The following is a 21,119-nucleotide window of genomic DNA, read 5'->3' as shown; positions in this document are numbered from 1 at the left end:
AATGTTAAAAAAAGGGGGGGGGGGGACTGCCAAACTATCTTCCAAAGTGGTTCTATATCCTTGTCAACATTTGACATTGTCAATGTTTTAAATTTTAGCCATTCTGAAAGGAGTATATTGGTGTCTCATTTTCTTTCTTTCTTTCTTTCTTTCTTTCTTTCTTTCTTTCTTTCTTTCTTTCTTTCATTGTCAAGTTAGCTAACATACATTGTAGTCTTGTTTTAGGAGTAGATTCCTGTGATTCATCACTTACATACGACACCCATTGCTTATCCCAACAAGTGCCCTCCTCAGTGCTTATTACATATTTTCCCCACCCCCCAAACCCTGACCCCATTAAACCTCAGTTCTCTGTTTTAAGAGTCTCTTATGGTTTGCCTCCCTCTCTGTTTCTTATTTTTTCCTTCCCTTCCCCTATCATCTTCGGTTAAGTTTCTCAAATTCCACATATGAATGAAATCATACGATATCTGTCTTTCTCTGACTGACATATTTTGCTTAGAAGAATACCCTCCAGTTCGATCCACTTTGTTGCAAATGGAAAGATTTCATTCTTTTTCATTGCTGAGTAGTATTCCATTGTGTATGTATACAACAGCTTCTTTATCCATTCATCAGTTGATGGACATTTGGGCTATTTCCATATTTGGCTGTTATTGATAGCACTGCTATAAATATTGGGATACATGTGCCCCTTCAAAAAGCACTCCTGTATCCTTTGGATAAATTCCTAGTATTGCTGGGTCATAGAGTAATTCTATTTTTAATATTTTGAGGAACCTCTACACTTTTCCAGAGTGGCTGTACAAGTTTGCATTCCCAAAAACAGTGCAAGAGGGTTCTCCTTTCTCCACATTCTCACCAACATCTGTTGTTTCCTGAATTGTTAATTTTAGCCACTCTGATCGGTGTGAGGTGCTATCTCATTGTAGTTTTGATTTGTATTTCCTTGATGATGAGTGATGTTGAGCATTTTTTCATGTGTCTGGTAGTCGTCTGAATGTCTTCTTTGGAAAAGCGTCTATTCATGTCTTCTGCCCATTTCTTCACTGCGTTATTTGTTTTTCAAGAGTTGTTACGTTCTTTATAGATTTTGGACATTAACCCTTTATCGGATATGTCATTTGCAAATATCTTCTCCCATTCTGTCAGTTGCCTTTTAGTTTTGTTGATTGTTTCCTTTACTGTGCAGAAGCTTTTTATCATGATGAGGTCATTTTTGCTTTTATTTCCCCTGCCTTTGTAGACATGTCAAGTAAGAATTTGCTGTGGCTGAGGTCAAAGAGGTTGCTGCCTGTTTTCTCCTCTAGGATTTTGATTGTTTCCTGTCTCACATTTAGATCTTTCATCCATTTGGGGTTTATTTTTGAGCACGGTGGAAGAAAATGGTCCAGGTTCATTCTTCTGCATGTTGCTGTCCAGTTCTCCCAGAAACATTTGCTAAAGAGACTTTTTCCCACTGGATACTCTTTCCTGCTTTGTCGAAGATTAGTTGGCCATATATTTGTGGGCCCATTTCTGGGTTCTCTATTCTGTTCCAATAGTCTATGTGTCTGTCTTTGTGCCAATACCATACTGTCTTGATGATTACAGCTTTGTAATACAGGCTAAAGTCCAGGATTGTGATGCCTCAAGCTTTGGTTTTCTTTTCAACATTGCTTTGGCTATTTGGAGTCTTTTGTGGTTCTATACAAATTTTAGGATTGTTATAGCTCTGTGAAGAAAGGTGGTGCTGTTTTGATTGGGATTGCATTGAATGTGTAAATTGCTTTGGGTAGTATTGACATTTTAACAATATTTGTTCTTCCAATCCATGAGCATAGAATGTTTTTCCATTTCTTTGTGTCTTCTTCAGTTTCTTTCATAAGCTTTCTATAGTGTTCAGCATACAAATATTTTACCTCTTTGGTTAGTTTTATTCTTAGGTATTTTATGGTTCTTGGTGCAATTGTAAATGGGATTGATTCCTTGATCTCTTTTTGTTGCTTCATTATTGGTGTATAGAAATTCAACTGATCTCTGTATATTGATTTTATATCCTGCAACTTTGCTGAATTCATGTGTCTGCTCGAGCAGCACTTTGGTGGAGTCTTTCAGGTTTTCCATGTAGAGTATTATGTCATCTGAGAAGAATGAAAGTTCGACTTCTTCTTTGCCAATTTGGATACCTTTTATTTTGTTTTATTGTCTGATTGCTGGAGCTAGGACTTCCAACACTATGTTAAACAACAGTGGTGAGAGTGGACATCCCTGTCATGTTCCTGATCTCAAGGGGAAAGCTCTCAGTTTTTCCCCATTGAGGATATTAGCTGTGGACCTTTCATATATGGCTTTTATGATGTTAAGGTATGTACCTTCTAGCCCAACTTTCTTGAGGGTTTTTATTAAGAAAGGATGCTGTATTTTGTCAAATGCTTTTGCTGCATCTATTGACAGGATCATATGGTTCTTATCCTCTTTTCTATTAATGTGATGTATCACGTTGATTTATTTGCAAATATTGAACCAGCCTTACAGCCCAGGAATTAATCCCACTTGATCATGGCAAATGATTCTTTTAATATACTGTTGAATTCTATTTGCTAGTATCTTGTTGAGAATTTTCATATCCATGTTCATCAGACATATTGGCCTGTAATTCTCCTTTTTTAGTGGGGTCTTCATCTGGTTTGGTAATCAAGATAATGCTGGATTCATAGAATGAATCTGGAAGCTTTCCCTCCATTTCTATTTTTTTGGAACAGCTTGAGAAGAATAGATATTAACTCTGCTCTAAATGTCTGGTAGAATCCCCCTGGGAAGCCATCTGGCTCAGGATTCTTATTTCTTGGGAGATTGTTGATAACTGATTCAATTTTTTCATTGGTTATGGGTCTGTTCAGATTTTCTATTTCTTCTGTTTGAGTTTTGGTAGTGTGTAAGTGTCTAGAAATTTGTCCATTTCTTCCAGATTGTCCAGATGGTATGTAATTTTTCATGGTATTCTCTAATAATTGTTTGTATTTCTATTTTATCTATTTGGGTCCTCTCTTTTTGAGAAGTCTGACTAGGGGTTTATCAATTTTGTTCATTGTTTCAAAAACCCAGTTCTTAGATTCATTGATCTGTTCTATTATTTTTTTTTGTTTTTTGTTTTTGTTTTTTGATTCTATATTGTTTATTTCTGTTCTAATCTTTATTATTTCTCTTCTTCTGCTGGCTTTGGGGTTTGTTTGCTGCTCTGTTTCTAGTTCCTTTAGGTGTGAGGTTAGGTTGTATATTTGGGACCTCTTTTGCTTCTTGAGATAGGCCTGGACTGCAAAGTATTTTCCTCCTAGGACTGTCTTTGCTGCATCCCAAAGGGTTTAGACTGTCATGTTTTTATTTTCATTTGCTTCCATATGTTTTTTAATTTCTTCTTTAATTTCCTGGTTGACCCATTCATTCTTTAGTAGGATGTTCTTTAACCTCCATGTATTTGGGGGCTTTCCAAATTTTTTCTTGTGGTTGATTTCAAGTTTCACAGTGCTGTGATCTGAAAATATGCATGGTGTGATCTCAACCCTTTTTGAGGGCTGTCTTGTGACCCAGTATGTGATCTATTTTGGAGAATGTTCTGTGTGTATTCAAGAAGAATGTGTATTCTGGAGCGCCTGGGTGGCTCAGTCGGTTGGGTGTCTGACTTCGGCCCAGGTCATGATCTCATGGTTCGTGGGTTTGAGCCCCATGTCAGGCTCTGTGCTGACAGCTCAGAGCCTGGAGTCTGCTTTGAATTCTGTGTCTCCCTCTCTCTCTGCCCCTTCCCTACTCATACTCTGTCTCTCTCTGACTCTCAAAAATAAATAAACATTGAAAACAATTTTTTAAAAATTAAAAAAAAGAAGAATGTATATTCTGCTGCTTTTGGATGAAAAATTCTGAATATATCTGTTAAATCCATCTGGTCCAATGTGTCATGCAGAGCTGTTATTTCCTTATTGATTTCCTGCCTAGATGATCTGTACATTGTTGTAAGTGGAGTATTCAAGTCCCCTATAATCATGGTATTATTATCTATACATTTATTTATGTTTGCGATTAATTGACTTATATATTTGGGTGCTTTCTTGTTAGGGACATAAACATTTACAATTGTTAGCTCTGCTTGATGGATAGACTCCTTAATTATGATATGATGCCCTTCTTCATCTCTTGTTATAGTCTGTGTTTTAAAATCTTGTTTGTCTGATAAAGTATGGCTACTCTGGCTTTCTTTTGACATCCTGTAGCATGATAGAAGCTTCTCCACATCCTCACTTTCAATCTGCAGGTGTCCTCAGGTCTAAAATGAGCCTCTTGTAGGCAGCGAATAGATGGATCTTGTTTTTTCATCCATTCTGATACCCTATGTCTTTTGATTGAGGCATATAGTCCATTTACATTCAGAGTGATTTTTGAAAGATATGGATTTAGTGTCATTGTGTTATCTGTAAGTTTTGTGCTTGTGTTGTCTCTGGTCCTTTGTTGTTTTCTACTCACAGAGTCCCCTGTAGGTTTTCTTACAGGGCTGGTTTAGTGGTCATGAACTCCTTTAGTTTTTATTTGCCTGGGAAAGCCTTTATCTCTTCTGTTCTGGATGACGGCCTTGCTGGATAAAGGATTCTTGGCTGCATATTTTTCCTCTTCAGCACATTGAATATTTCCTGCCCCTCCCTTCTGGCCTGCCAAGTTTCAGTGGACAAGTCTGCTACAACCCTTATGTGTTTACCCTTGTAGGTTAAGGCCCATTTGTCCCTAGATGCTTTCAGAATTCTCTATCTTTGTATTATGCCAGGTTCACTATGATATGCCGTGGTGTTGACCTGTTTTTGTTGATTTTGAAGGGAGTTCTCTGTGCCACTTGGACTCGGATGCCTGTTTCCTTCCCCAGATTAGAGAAGTTCTCAGCTATAATTTGTTCAAATAAACCTCCTGCCCCTTTCTCTCTTTCTTCTTCTTCTGGAACTCCTATGATACAGATATTATTTCATTACATTGAATCACTTAGCTCTCGAATTCTCCCCTCATGTTCTAGTAATTTCCTTTCCCTCTTTTTTTCAGCTTCATCATTTTCCAGAATTTTATTTTCTATTTCACCTATTTGCTCCTCTGCTTCTCCCATCCTTGCTGTCACTGTATCTAGTGTATTTTGCATCTCATTTATAGTACTTCTTAATTCATTGTGACTATTTCTTAGGTCTTTAATCCCTGCAGCAATAGATTCTCTGCTGTCACCTATGCTTTCTTCAAGCCCAGCTATTAGTCTTATGACTGTTACTCTAAATTCTTGTTCAGATATGTTGTTTATTTTGAGCAATTCTCTGGCTGTCGTTTCTTCCTGGAATTTCTTTTGAGGAGAATTCTTCAGTTTTGTCAGTTTGGGTAGGTTTCTGTCTTTTACGTGGTTTAATAGCTTGTTATGTGTCCTGTACCTGCAAAAACTACTATATTAATAAGGGATCATACACTGTCCAGGGCCTGCCACTTCAGGAAATGTTTTTGGAGTGTGTTGCGTGCAATCTGCTGTTGTGTATTTGACTGCTCAATCCCACTGCTCGGTCCTCTGTAAAGCTTCTACTTGCTGGTAGTGGTGGATTGTTTGGACCTTCCACGAGGTGTGCTTTGATTTGTTCATTGAAGTAACACTGGAAAAAAAAACAAGCAGAGAATCAAAGAAACTATAAGGCTTAATCCAGAGGAAGAGAAAGGAAAATAAAAAGAAGGAGATTTAGAAAAGGTATAAAAAGAATAGAGTAAAAATGCCTGATTAAACAAACATAACAGAGAAAGAAAGAAAGAAAGAAAGAAAGAAAGAAAGAAAGAAAGAAAGAAAGAGAAAAAGGGGGGTACAAATATATATGTAATAAGAATTACATTATTTTATATATATATATGTGTATATATATATATATGTGTGTATATATATGTGTATATATATATATATATATATATATATATATATATACTGTTGTAGATCTTAAATCTGTTCTCACCTTCCTATTCTGCATTCTGTGAGATTTCCTTGACTTTACCTTTGAACTCTTTTAATTGAATTTTTTAATTTTAGTAATAACTCTTAAATTCCAAGAATGTTCTATTTTCGACTTGCCAGTTTTTTATATTAACACTTTTACTTGCTTTTGAATGCAGTATTTTCTCAGATATCTCTGAGGATACTTATTACAAGTTTTGTTGGCAGAGGTGGAAGCGTGTATGTTTCTCACCTCCCTCCCCATTTTGTTACCTGGATTTCTTTTTTCCTCTAAGACTGTTTTTTCTTTTAGTTTATATCTCTTTCATGTGGCAGGCTTTCCTCAAATGTATGGTGTTCCTTAGCTTTCTATTATAGTTAAGAATGAGGCAAAAAAAAAAGCCTGGTTGGGAGATAGCATAGGCAGGGCTGACATACACAGACTGGAAGGTATCACTTCAGGGGCAGGGAAGCCCTTGGTGCTGGAATGTGTTCTCTGCTCTAAGGCTGTTCATTTTCCTGGAGAGATGTTTTTAGTTAGTTAGTTAGTTAGTTAGTTAGTTAGTTAGTTAGTTTTGATTGGCCAGTTTTCTTGCTGTGGTTGTGATGGGTGGGTTTTCATTTCCTTTTGCTCTTTTATGTGTGTGTGGGGGGGGGGGGTGGTAACCACTCGTCTGATAGAAACATGAACTTTAATTTTAATGTCCTCTTTTATTTCTGTTGTCTTAAGTTGAAGAACAGATTTGCTACTGGTGTTTCATGTACCAAGAATTGCTAACTGGGGTCATTGGATCCCTTAAAGGCTTCAGGGGATACCCAAAATTATATTCAAAATTGTATGTGTACAGTTTCTTGGAAAAAATGTCCATAACTGTCAGGAGGTTCTCAAAGTGGTTGATGGTCCTAGAAAGGTTAAGAATTACTGGGATTTTGCTTTCCATTGCACATGCTAAGTTATCATTGAAAGTCTGCATGTTGACATTTTAGATGACAACGTTAGATAACTTTTCTCCTTAAACTATGGAAGAACAACAGGTACAGAAATGAAGGTGGGAAATAAGTACTCTGAGAAAGGCAATGCTATAGAAGTTCAAAGAAAGATATTACTTCCCTTGTCGAGGGATTTAGATTCTCTTTTTGTTATTTTGGTTTGGTTTGAACGTCATCTGTAGTGTTGAAATGATGTGCTATCAGGATAAGTCACAACATTTGTTTATGTTTGAGCCTTCTGCAACTCATGAAATGACCAAGTATAAAACACTTTCCCTGGAAGTTCATGGTCATGTAAATATTTTTTACCAGCATGGTTGCAAGGCAGCGTGGTCATTTCTGCCACTCCTACAAGTTGCTATGCAGAAGGGTGGTCCCTATATAAATATTTATTTTTTGCTTCTGGCAGGAAAGAAATCTAACTTTAAACGTCAAGAAAGTAAAATTGTTGTCGTGGTGTATTTCCTTGCTCATATAATGAGTGGTTTAGCTGTACTATTTCAGGGGGAAAAGTGGTCATATAAGATTTTGTTTTTAACAAGATCTCTACTAGTTTTTCTTCTTCTGTGAAAAGAAGATTTAAAATTTGTATTCATAGTATGCTTCTACCCCAGAAATCTCAAGACCTATTTTGTACTATGAACAGAAAAACCCCTTTTGACATGTGAGTGCTTCTTTGGCTAATATTTATGGTCATATTGGGGATGATATAAACATTATATTTCATAAAAATATTCAAACTTATGTTCAGAGATTATTTATCCATTACTTTAGCACTTTATTGGTTATCTGAATATTTTGCACTTTCTTGTATTAAGTCAACAATCAGCTTTTTATTCTAAAAATTAATTTAACTGTCAAATCTTAGATTTTCTGAACTAAGTTATAATTTCTAAATAACTTTTTATTTTTTAAAAAAATTTTTAGCGTTTTTAATTTATTTTTGAAAGACAGAGAGAGACAGAGTACGAGTTGGGGAGGGGCAGAGAGAGAGGAAGACACAGAATCCACAGAAGGCTCCAGGCTCTGAGCTGTCAGCACAGAGCCTGACGCGGGGCTGGAACCCACAAACTGTGAGATCATGACTTGAGCCGAAGTCAGACTCTTAACCTACTAAGCCACCCAGGTGCCCCTAAATAACTTTTTATTAATCTAGTTTCTACAAGTGTATTTTGTCTTAAGTTAAAAATATAAGTAGTTCAGAGGCACCTGGCTGGCTCAGTCAGTTAAGTGTCTGACTCTTGATCTCAGGTCAGGTCTTGATCTCAGGGTCATGAATTCAAGCTCTGTGCTGGGTGTGAAGCCTATTTTTAAAAATATATAAATTTACATGTACATATGCATATGTACATGTATAAGTACTTCAGGTAACTTCAGGTCTTCTTAATCACAGTAAAGTAAAAAATTCTCTTTCTTGTCCTTGTTTTTTTATTCAGTGCTAAATTCCACATTAGTCTCTTGCTATACTTATCTTGATTTGTTACTATACTAGTAATATTTTGGTTTACAATATACAGTGTTTCTTCTTTCCTCAAAAAGACATTACCTTATTTTACTACAGTGTTTTTTCCTCTTCATTCCGCTTCACTGCTCTTAAAAGTTATGGTTGCAAATCATTTTGTACTGTTATTGTCAAGTTAGCTTACGTGCAGTGTATACAGCGTGCTCTTGGCGTCAGGAGTAGATTCCCATGATTCATTGCTTATATACAACAGCCAGTGCTCATCCCAACAAGTGCCCTCCTCAATGCCCATCACCCATTTTCCCGTCCCCCCACCCCCTCTTCAATCCTCAGTTTGTTCTCTGTATTTAAGAGCCTCTTATGGTTTGCCTCCCTCTCTGTTCGAAACTATTTTTTCCCTTCCCTTCCCCCATTGACTTCTGTTAAGTTTCTCAAATTCCACATTTGAGCGAAAACATCCGATATTTGTTTTTCTTGGACTTATTTCACTTAGCATAATACTCTCCAGTTCCATCCACATTGTGGCAAATGGCAAGATTTCATTCTTTCTCTTTGCCAAGTAGTAGTCCATTGTGTATATAAACCACATCTTCTTTATCCATTCATCAGTTGATGGACATTTGGGCTCTTTCCATAATTTGCCTATTGTTGAGAGTGCTGCTATAAACATTGGGTACATGTGCCCCTATGAATCAGCACTCCTGTATCCTTTGGATAAATTCCTAGTAGTGCTATTGCTGGGTTGTACTGTTTTGCTTCAGTTAACATTTTATGGAAACCTTTGAAGTTAATGTCCAAAAGTAATGACTTAGGCCTGATGTAATTTAAGTGAAGAATAAGTCATTCTCTCCCTTCAAATGTTTAATGCAGTTAGAGTAGCTGCAAAAGTAAACTAAAATTTATTTTCATTGGCTTTTTCATCTGTTGAATTATTATATTAAAACAAAGATGAGGATTTCATTGAGACCCTTGGAAATTTTCAAATATGCACAAAACAGGGAGTATAGTAAAATACCCCCGTACCCAGCTTGCTTATCAATCAGCTTCAACAGTGATCCACATGTAGCCAGTCCAGTCTCATTTCACCCCATCTGGATTATTTTAAAGATGTTCATTGGGGCACTTTTAAAGTAAGTAGGATTAAAATTTTGTGACTATGTTTACTTATATAAAAAATGGGTACCGTTAGATATATTTAGGTATATACATGAACTTGTTTGCTGATTTATTTAGCCTCTAAAAGAATGAATTCTGTTTTCAGTAGTGTTTCACTTAAGTTTATATTATTTTCAGGGAAAGGTGTACCAATCAAAATTATAAAGAGCACCATGATAATAAGACTCAGATTACATGCTGCTGTGCCAAGTTTGAAAGTTTGTCTGATGTCCTCCTTAAATAGTGCTAATATATCAAAACAGATTTATTGTAACCTAATAATAATTATGCTTTTGCATAAAGATTAATTTTTGAGGATGTTTTATTTTATGTGTTTGTGTTTAAATATCCATTTGTTCTAAGTAAAGTCTGTAAAAGTACTATCAGCATAGGTACCATTCAATGTTTTGTTATTACTGGGGCGCTTGGGTGGCTAAGTCAGTTAAGCATCCTACTTTGGCTCAGGTAATGATCTTGTGATTCATGAGTTAGAGCCCTGCATCGGCTTTGTGCTGACAGCTAGAGCCTGGAGCCTGCTTCGGTTTCTGTGTGTCCCTCTCTCTGCCCCTCCCTCACTCATGCTCTCTCTCTTTCTCTCAAAAATAAATAAACATTAAAACATTTTATAAAAAGCTTTGTTGATTACTGATGCTTAAGTGTTATGCATTTACTTAATTAGCTTTGTTTGTATGTTGCTGGGGGTATTTTTTTATTTTTATTTTTTAATTTTAATTCCAGTAGAGTTAACATACAGTGTTAGTTTCAGGTGTACAATATAGTAATTCAACAATTCTACACATTACTCAGTGCTCATGATGGTAAGTGTACTCTTAATTCCCTTCACCTAAATCACACATTCCCTCCCACCTGCCTCCCCTCTGGTAACCATCAGTTCTCTATAGTTGAGTCTGTTTTTTGATTTGTCTCTTTTTTTCTTTGTTCATTTGTTTTGTTTCTTAAATTCTACGTAGGAGTGAAATCATATGGTATTTGTCTTTCTCTGACTAACGTATTTCACTTAGCATTATATCCTCTAGAACCATCCATGTTGTTGCAAATGGCAAGATTTCATTCATTTTTATTCCTGAGTAATATTCCACTGTGTGTGTGTGTGTGTGTGTGTGTGTGTGTGTGTGTACTGTATCTTCTTTATTAATTCATGTATCAGTGAACACCTGGGTTGCTTCCATATCTTGGCTATTGTAAATAATGCTGCATTGGGGCGCCTGGGTGGCTCAGTTAAGTGTCTGACTTTGGCTCATGGGTTCATCTTACTGTTCATGGGTTCAAGCCCTGCATCAGGTTCTGTGCTGAAAGCTTGGAGCCTGGAGCCTGCTTCAGATTCTGTGTCTCCCTGTCTCTCTGCCCTTCCCCTACTCACACTCTGTCTCTTAAAAATAAGTAAATGTTAGGGGCACCTGGGTGGCTCAGTCGGTTGAGCGACCAACTTCGGCTCAGGTCATGATCCCGCGGTTTGTGAGTTCTAGCCCCGCGTCAGGCTCTATGCTGACAGCTTGGAGCCTGGAGCCTGTTTCAGATTCTGTGTCTCCCTCTCTCTCTAACCCTCCCCCGTTCATGCTCTGTCTCTCTCTGTCTCAAGAATAAATAAAACATTAAAAAATAATAATAATTTAAAAAAATAAGTAAATGTTACAAAAAATTTTTTTTAAATGCTGCAGTAAACATAGTGGGTACATATATCTTTTCAAATTAGTGTTTTTGTAATCTTTGGGTAAATAACCAGTAGTGAAATTATTGAATCATCCAGTAATTCTACTTGTAGGTTTTTTTTTTTTTTGGTAACCTCCATAATGTTTTCCACAGTGGCTGTACCAGTTTGCATTTCCACCAAACAGGCAAAAGGGTTCCTTTTTCTCCACATCTTTGCCAACACGTGTTGTTTCTTGTGTTTTTGATTTTAGCCATTCTGACAAGTATGAGGTGATATCTCATTGTGGCTTTGATTTGCATTTCTGTGTTGGTGTTGAGTTGTGTAAGTTCTTTATATATTTTGGATATTAACCCTTTATCACATACGTCATCTGTAAAAAACTTCTCCCATTCACTATGTTGCCTTTTTGTTTTGTTGATGATTTCCTTTGCTGTGCAGAAGCTTTTTGTTTTGATATACTCTCGGTAGTTTGTTTTTACTTTTGTTTCCCTTGCTTCAGGAGGCATATCTAGAAAAATGTTGCTTTGGCCAATATCAGAGAAATTACTACCTATGTTCTCTTCTAGGAGTTTTACAGTTTTAGGTTTTGCATTCAAGTCTTTCATCCATTTTGAGTTTATTTTTGTATAAGGTGTAAGAAAGTGGTCTACTTTCATTCTTTTGCATGTAGCTGTCCAGTTTTCCCAGCACCATTTATTGAAGGAATTGTTTTTTTCCCACTGTATATTCTTGCTTTCTTTGTCAAAAATTAATTGACTAAATAATTATGGGCTTATTTCTGGGCTCTCTGTTCTGTTCTATTGATCTATGTGTCTGTTTTTGTGCCAGTAACATACTGTTTTGATTACTACAGCTTTGTAGTGTATCGTGAAATCTGGGATTGTGATACCTCCAGTTTTGTTCTTTTTCAAGATTGCTTTGGCTATTTGGGGTCTTTTGTGGTTCCATACAAATTTTAAGATTATTTGTTCTGGTTCTGTGAAAAATACTGTTGATATTTTGATAGGGATTGCATGAAATTTATAGATTGCTTTGGGTAGTATGGATACTTTAACAATATTTCTTCTCCCAATCCATAAGCGTGGGATATTTTTCCATTTGTTTGTCTCATCTTCAATTTCTTTCATCATTGTTTTATAGTTTTCAGAGTATAGGTCTTTCACCTCCTTGGTTAAGTTTATTCCTAGGTATTTTATTCTTTTTGGTGCATTTATAAATGGAATGATTTTCTTAATTTCTCTTTCTTATACTTCATTATTAGTGTATCAAAATGTAACAGATTTCTGTATATTGATTTTGTATCCTTCCATCTTCTGAATTAATTTATCGGTTGTAGCAGGTTTTTGGTGGAGTCTTTAGGGTTTTCTATGTATAGTAGCATGCCATCTATAAAGAGTGAAAATTTTACTTCTTCCTTACCAATTTGAATGCCTTCTATTTCTTTTTCTTCTTCTCTGATTGCTGTGGCTAGAACTTCCTAAGATACTTACTTTCGCTTATAGGCCTTTGTGTGGTCGTATGTTTTAATTTCTCTTGAGCCAATACCTAGGAGCAGGACTGCTGGGTCACCAAAGCCCTCAGATCTCACTTGGATGCCAAAGCCTGTAAGGGAAAATCCACCATCTCATCCCCTTTTTATGACTTAAAAAGTAAGACTCACTATTACACGCTACAGTTTGTGGGTTAGGACTTAAATCGAGATCCTGTAAATCCAGGTCATTTCCTGTCTATGCCTGTCATGTTCTTTTCAGTGATGATGTTTCCCTGTTTTGTTTTGTTTTTTTTAATTTTTTTTTAACGTTTATTTATTTTTGAGACAGAGAGAAACAGAGCATGAACAGGGGAGGGGCAGAGAGAGAGGGAGACACAGAATCTGAAACAGGCTCCAGGCTCTGAGTTGTCAGCACAGAGCCCGATGCGGGGTTCGAACCCACGGACTGTGAGATCATGACCTGAGCCGAAGTCGGACGCTCAACCAACCAAGCCACCCAGGCGCCCCTATTTCCCTGTTTTAAGAACAGTGCTAATAGATTTCTAGATCTTGGCAACAGTTAGAGAATGGAAATATTTATCAGTAACAACACCAGAATATAAACAAGATTCTTCCTCGAGTTATTAGCTTTCACTGCTGGCCTGGAAATTTGGAAGTTCATAAAATTATGAACTTATCTCTTCAAGTCTAGTCTTAGATGAATACTACCCTCTCTCCCTGTTTATTTTGCACAGAGTTTAAGATCTCACCAAAACCTTTATGGTATAGACAGTAGACTTGATTGACTCTTGCTTGAATAATTGTGTAAAAATCTCTGAATTCTGGCATTCAAAGATTTGAAATTCTCTGAGATATCCAAGATTTTTCTAATACAAAGGTAATAAAATACATTTTAAATTATTAGACTCTTTCCCAAAACTTTTCATCCTGCCAGATTTTCATTTCATATAAAGTTTTCAAGCAGCTTACCAAATTCTGGCTGAATACTCATGCTGGTCAATATAGGATAGCCCAAATGTATACATCTCTGTTTCCCCTTTAGTATAAAGTTTTGATTTTTTTCTATCATAAATTTACTGAACAATGTGATTACTATACTTAGCATCTAGCACAGTACTTCACGCAGAGAAAAGATGTCTTATCCCATGTCATTCTCACTCTAGCATGGAAGAGCAGTGCCGGTAGAACAGCTTGGTCAGAAGACCTGATGTCAGTGTCCCCGTGGTGGGAACTCAGACGAATTGCTAACCTATCCCTTCTCAGCCTTCTCATCTGTGCCATGAGCAACATCCACACTTTCTCCAAGACTTGCAGAGTAGGCAAGCAGATGATATGGTCATTAACGAGCTGAAGCAACAAAAGAATTAAGTATTAAATTCCAACTCACTGGTTTTGCAACTCTTAGCCAGTGATACTTACTTTACCTTTACAAACAATGATTAAACTTGGGCAATAGCACTTCTAATTGTATTCGGGTAGAGAGTGAAAGATATAATAATGCCTTTGATTAAACAACCTAAAGGATTATCTAAGTTTAATTATGGGTTCATTCTCTCTAAGAAAGTAATAACTATAATTATTGAAATGCTAAATTAATAAGAAATAAGCTTTGTATTTCTCATTGCAATGTTTAAAAAGCAATAACCAAAACTGGGGTCAAATCTCAGCTTCTTACTAAGGAAACGATATACAAATTTTATACTCTTATTTAAAAAATGAGGATAATAACTGCCTTGAAAGGGGCTTTACGAGAGTTGAGATAATGCATATAAAATGATTATTAGCACAGTGCCTGTTAGTGTTACATAAAACCTGCTTAGGAACTTTAGGGTAGGTAGTAGCAGTAAACAAGTGGAAGCACTGAATCAGTCTTTATTTTGAACTTCTGTGAACTTTGTGTTAGGCTGTGATCACATGTTCCATTCAACTGAGTGGTACTCAAGTTTGGTCAAGTAAGGTCAGTAAAATATATAAACACCCAGTCCAAACAGAAAAATTCCACATCTCAAAAGTCAACCATATTTTCTACTTAAGTACCAGAGACTTTAAAATAATAGAAAAATAGAAGATAGTGATTAAGCTTTTGATAAAGAATAAGAAACTGGGACCCCCGGAGAGGCGGTACCCAACCACATACATCTGCGTCTGCACCTGCCTGTGCACTGGCTCCTAGGAGCATTGTTTACAGCGAGACCTGGACCTTCTCAACCTCCTCGACCCACACGTGGGGTCATTCAAGGTGTCTGGGTCTGACAAGCCAGGCCCAGGCCAAGCTGCCACATGGCTCTGGAGGTGCTACAGGCGGCAGAGCAGCCCCAGTGCACCCCCTGGCAGGCATTTAAAAACAACACATTTTAAATTAAAAAAAAAAGTGAACAGATGTGGAAGGGATCGGGATTTAAGGTCTATTTCTGAATTTTGAATATACTGTTATGCAGTTATTAAATTATGTTGACAGATTTTTATGAGAGGGAAATGCTTATTTTTTTAGATCAGCAGAGCATACAGTCATTATTTTGCTAGAAATGTGTAGGAATTTGCCAAAGTGGGTGAAGCTTGGGTGTTTTTCCTTCTCTAGTATATATTTTTCAGTGTTTTATAGTTTAAAAAAATACTTAAAATTTTTTAAAGAATTTTTTGGGGCGCCTGGGTGGCTCAGTTAAGCGTCAGACTTTGGCTCAGGCTCAGGTCATGATCTCAGGGTTGGTGAGTTGGAGCTGCGTGGGGCTCTGTGCTGACAGCTCAGAGCCTGGAACCTGCTTCGGATTCTGTGTCTCCCTTTCTCTCTGCCCCTCCCCCATTCACACTCTGTCTCTCTAAACAAGTAAATAAACTTAAAAAAATTCTTTTTTTCAAATGTTTATTTATTTGTTTTGAGGGGGTGGGGGGCAGGAAGAGAAGGAGACAGAGAATCCCAAGCAGGATATGTGCCTCTTGGCCTCGAACTCACAAACAGTGAGATCATGCCCTGATCTGAAGTCAGATGCTTAACCAACTGAGCCACACAGGTGACCCCAAAATACTTAAATTTTCTTAAAGCATCTTTGTTATCTTTACTGTAGCCTCTTTGGGAAAGCTTTTCTGGTTACTGAAGATTCATTTATGTCTTCATAACTAAAACTGTTAAAGCTAAATGTTTCTTTTTAAATGAGTGAGACTGCTTAATTTAAAAGGAATTTTTAATGGTTTTCTGTGATCCTTGATTCATCACAGAGTTACATACTGAGTTGATTTTTTTTCTTTTGTATTTCCAATAATCGTGTTCAAAGCACGTTAGAAGCATTTTTTTTTAGAAACATTCATCCTAACCATAGTTTTCTTGTGCTGTAAAGAAAATTACAGTGTATATTTCCAAAGATGTTTATGACCAAACATTCAATAATGTGATTTTGGAAGACACGTAAAGTGACTAGGAAGGAATAAATTGCATGGTGAGCCACACATGGTTGTTATTCATCATGATTTACACATGGAAATTCATTGCTATTTTTTTTCTTGACTTAGCAATAGTCATAAAGCAAACGGTTTCCATATATGTTTGCTCTCTTGACCTACAGTGAGGTTTTTGAGATCCTAAATGCCATATATTAAATTTGCCTAGAATTTTCTCCTGGAAAATAAGAAATGGTCTGTTTGAAAATTGAAAAGGTGCAAATGCTGACTAAAAGGTTGGTTTGAGGATGTGATCTCATTTTCCTTAGTTTTCAGTCTCCTGAAAAGAATGCTGACATGAGCTATGAAGAATAGAGATGTTTTGATATATTTTGAGGCCTATTTGCTCTGTAAAATGTCTTAATTTATGTGGGTAAGTTTGTTTTATTAAGGCAAGGAATTTTCAGTCGTTTCTGTAGTAAAATGGAAAGAAAGGAAAATATCAGCTGGCAACTGTTACCTGGCATTCAACCAGTTTTAGCAGTAATTTTTACCAAGAAAGTCTTAGCCTGCACTTTTGTTATTTTAATAGTGCAGAAATAAAGCTTATCTTCAAGTTATTTCCCTCATGTCTTAGCTTCCTATAGCCTCTCCCTTTATATTCTATCAGTAAATTATAAATTATTAAGCATATTGCTAGAGTACATTATTCCATTACACTGACATGTAAAAGTACAAGCATCTATTAAGAGGGCATGAAATAGATTTAATCTTGAGGGCTACATAATCCAGGCAAGTTGAAGCGACTTTTAAATGGCCTTAGTTTTAACCTTCCATTAGTTCCCAGTAATCTTAAAGTATCACCACCCTTTCATTCCAATTGAAAACACCTTGCAGATACCTGATGGTAAAAAGGCATAATGAACGCTCGAATGACTCAGCCTGGATGCCATTGCATTGACATTCATTTCCGCATTATTTAGCATGATATACAGTAACTCATTTAATAAGCTATTTGGAAGCTTCGATAGATGGAAAAAGGAGAGACGTATTCTGTGAATAAATTTGTTACTTTCTAGTTTGCTTCTCCTGAGTTAAATAGATAATGTAAATACAAGCAACTAGAGAATAAAGGGACACTATGTATAATGTAAATTAATATTTGAAAGAAGCTTTATTTCTTGTGACTAAGTGGCAAGCTTTCTAAAACTGAAAAACAAAAAGTATCCTAAAAGCACCATGTGTACTCAGAAAATGTTCTCTTGTTCCGAAGACAGGACAGACAGGTTTTTATGGAGAAACCAGTCACAAAATAGATCTTTGGCAACTCTGGTTTTCTAAATTTCCAAGTATGTTTGAGCTTTTCTGGATCAAGCATCCCAGTTTTGTGATGAAGCATCTGTACTTTTCAGGAAGTCCCTTCCCTTTTAGTCCTTCTCTTTCTAATAGACTTAGCAAAGTTACCGAAGGTCTGCAGTAAATGAATTCAGCTTGATTGTACAGAGTTTTGAAGAACTAAAATACTACCACTTGCATGTATCATCAGGTCACAGGTATACATCGGGATCAAACTAATCTAATTTTCTAATTAGTTAGAAAATAGTACAAGTGTCGACTGCCGAAAATGCTGTGAAATAGCTAGGGAACTTTTAGAGAAGAAGAAAAAAGGAATTAAATATCAAGGGTGCAAAAAATCATGTCATACTAGAACATTGGAGTGACTCCAGTAGTCTAGAAATGTAATAAGATGAATTTAATAAGAATGAATATTATGTGCTATGTTCAATTTTTTTCAAAATGTATACGGTATCTTTGGGCACCTGGGTAGCTCAGTGAGTTAAGCTTCCAACTTTGGCTCAGGTCATGATCTCATGGTTTGTGAGTTTGAGCCCCACGTTGGGCTCTGTGCTGACCGCTCAGAGCCTGGAGCCTGCTTTGGATTCTGGGTCTCCCTCTCTCTCTGCCCCTCCCCTGCTCACCTTCTGTCTCTCTCTCAAAAATAAGTAAATAAATAAAAATAAAAATGTATATGGTATCTCATAAGTCAGGGAAAGCTAAGTAGGCAGTGGTGGCTACAGAATTCTCTTTACGTTGGGTTTGTTTAGGAGTGCTTGTCTGGTGGCAAGGGGGCTAGAGGAATTACCTGGGAGCTTCATTTGAGAAACAAGCTGTATTAATTAGCTTTTGTGGAGTGACAAATGTCTCCAAAGTTTAGTGGCTTAAAACAGTAACCATTTGTTTAGCTCCTATTTCTGTGGGTTGGCCATTTGGGCCCATATCAACTGTATGGTTTTTCTGGTCTCATTCTTATGTCCATTGTCAGCTGCTGGTTGGTTGGAGGCTGGATGAGAGAGGAAGGCGTCCAATGGACCAACTTGCCCATGTGGCCTTCTTCCAGGCTACACATGGCAGCTGGGAGAAGTTCTAAGAGGAGGAGTATAAGCACTCAGTGCCATGGAGGCCCAGACTCAGAACTCACACGATGTCATTTCCACCAAATTCTGCTGATTAAAGCTAGTCTGGAAATAGACACTGTCCTTTGATAGGAAGAGCTGCAAAGTTACATTGCAAAGAGGGTGGGTGGACATAGGGAGGAAATAATCGCTGCCTTCTTTTAAATAGTCTGCTGCACCAAGCACACTCTTTTAATATGTTGTAGGTCAATAAAAATAGCAGTTTTTGAAAGACTCCACGTATTGAGAAAGCACAGCTCCTGCTACAAGCTGGCTATTCATTTAATTTATACAATGAGTCTAATAGCTGAAAAGCAGGTTTTGTGCTTGTACTGAACTATTTTTCAAGGTAGTGTAGGGGGTAAAGTAATGGGTTATAAAGTAAAAGGTTTTCTTTGGTTTCACAATAAGATAAAAGCATCCAAAATAGATCACTGAATGCATCCAAAAGAAAATATAAATCTACTTGACATTGTAGATATTTATGTTCTTACAAACAGTTAATGATCTTGAATAAAAAATTGTGTGAAGAGTAAATGACTATACATGCATATATGGGGGGGTTGTTGCAAAAAACTAACAGTTTTAAATATGGTTGTTTGAAATTTTAAGTTTGAACATCTATCTTATTTCCAGGAGCTCTGCCAGTGCCGACCTGGAGAAGGGAATTGTTCCTGCTGTAAGGAGTGTATGTTATGTCTTGGGACCCTTTGGGATGAGTGTTGTGATTGTGTTGGTAAGTTGACATGCAGTAAAGTTTAAAGTTTCTCATCACAGAATCCTTGACTTTAAGAGACTTTAAATAACATAAGTGTATTTTATGTGTATAGACTAGTGTGAGTATAAGCTGTAGTAGATGCATGGAACGTTAGTTGAATAGTATTTACATGTATGTGCATTTTTATTTTTATAGAAAAAGGTCTGGAAGGAAATTCAAAGTGCTTATTTTGGGGAAGTGGGAATGGAAGAACAATGGAAAAGTTTTTACTTTTTATTTTTAATTTTTCATAGTGTTGAATTTTTACTAAGAAGCATGTGTTGTAGTTGCAATTGAAATTAGGAGTTAGTATATTAAAAATAGGTTATCTTCCTTTTATGTAAGACTTCAGTAAAAGATCCTTGAGAAACTGAAAGCTTTTTTTAAGGGCTTTCTGAGGAATGGTCTCCAAGAGGTATTAAGTGGGGAAAAAAAAAAAGCAAGGTGTATGAAAGTGTGTTTATGGAATGTTATCACTTGCGGTTTTAGAAAGAAAACTTACATGTGTAGACTGTTGACAGGGGAAACATTCATCATTCTACAACCAGTGACCCCTTTTCCATCCTCTGAAACCACAGTTCAGGTGTCCCCTTGTCTCACAAGCACCCTTTTTTTGACTGAGATAAGATCCACTATGTTGTTCAGATTGTCTGCTTCTGTTGAGTTGTGTATTGCGTGCTACTATGATTGTTTTGCATGTCTCTTCCAACAGTATAAACTCCTTCAGATCAAGGATGGTGTCATGCTGATCTTTTAAAATTAAGTTCTATTTTTATCAAAGTGGGATGTATGCACATACCTAAGGTACATGCACATTGTACTTAAACAACCCCCTGGCGTCTTCTTCCCAATCCTTTGATCTCCTGCATCAGAGACAACAACTTCTGGCTCTTTGGTATTATGTTATTTCCATAATTTTAAATAATGTCCTTATGCTGTTCTCTTGATTCTTTGAATTTAGAAACTACTAGTTGACTTCTTATTATGGTAGATGATAATTTAGCTCTCGTATCTCTTATCTTCCCAGGATAGTTTTATCACTACTTCTAGTTAAATCGGTAATTACTTTAGCAATTCATTGAATAAATTAGTGTTACATACTAGTTTGATGCATGATAGTATGAAAACTCATTTATTAAATGGGCAATCCTATTATCTGTCTTTTTGTATTGAAGTATACTTCCTAAATGATTTCTTAATCTTCTAAACTTCATATTAGTGTTTGAAATTTTGGCTTTCATTTTTGATTTCCAAGAGCCCTTCTCTGCTTGTCCTTTTTGGGGAGCATATTTTTCTTGTTTTATAGATAAGATATTTTTTTATCTTTCTGGGACTGTTAATTATGGAGGTCAGTTGCTGTTGAAGGTTTCCCTTCTGCTCTTTGCATGGTTTCCATTTCCTCAAATGCCTGCTGATCCTTGGCCATCTATTGATACATATAAGTTAGGTACTCTAATAATGCTAATCAGGAGCCTTGTGCTCATAGACAGGGCGTGGAATCTAGTTTGCCTCCCTCTCAGATGGTTGCAGTCTTTTTCACTGAGGAACCCTCTGCCTGAGGATCTATAGATTTTTCTCTTTGGGATCATACAGCTTTTCAGGGAAGAATCTTTGAGTGTCTGGTCTGGGGTAGGAGTGGGTGATATGGCTTCGAATGTTCTGGGGTCCTGAGGGGTGATGTCAGTATTCAGAAAGCATGCTATAATTTTCTTTCTTTCTTTCTTTCTTTCTTTCTTTCTTTCTTTCTTTCTTTCTTTCTCTCTCTCTCTCTCTCTCTTTCTTTCTTTCTTTTTCTTTC

General features: G+C 36.6%; 1 protein-coding gene across 2 annotated transcripts in view; it reads left to right on the top strand.

Annotated features, from left to right (window-relative positions):
• TWSG1 (twisted gastrulation BMP signaling modulator 1) overlaps window positions 1–21,119 on the top strand; it is a 71,970-nt gene that overhangs the window by 16,780 nt on the left and 34,071 nt on the right. For both annotated transcript variants that reach the window (XM_019418469.2, XM_053902393.1), the window contains exon 3: window positions 19,201–19,300. In XM_019418469.2, coding sequence (XP_019274014.1) covers window positions 19,201–19,300 — 100 coding nt within the window. The remainder of the gene's footprint in view (window positions 1–19,200; window positions 19,301–21,119) is intronic.

The sequence above is a fragment of the Panthera pardus genome, unplaced genomic scaffold (genome assembly GCF_024362965.1).
Source record: "Panthera pardus isolate Hobbes unplaced genomic scaffold, ASM2436296v1 HiC_scaffold_15, whole genome shotgun sequence".
NCBI classification, from domain to species: domain Eukaryota; kingdom Metazoa; phylum Chordata; class Mammalia; order Carnivora; family Felidae; genus Panthera; species Panthera pardus.
Note: the sequence above shows the minus strand (reverse complement) of the source record. Positions and strands in the feature narration are given on the sequence as shown.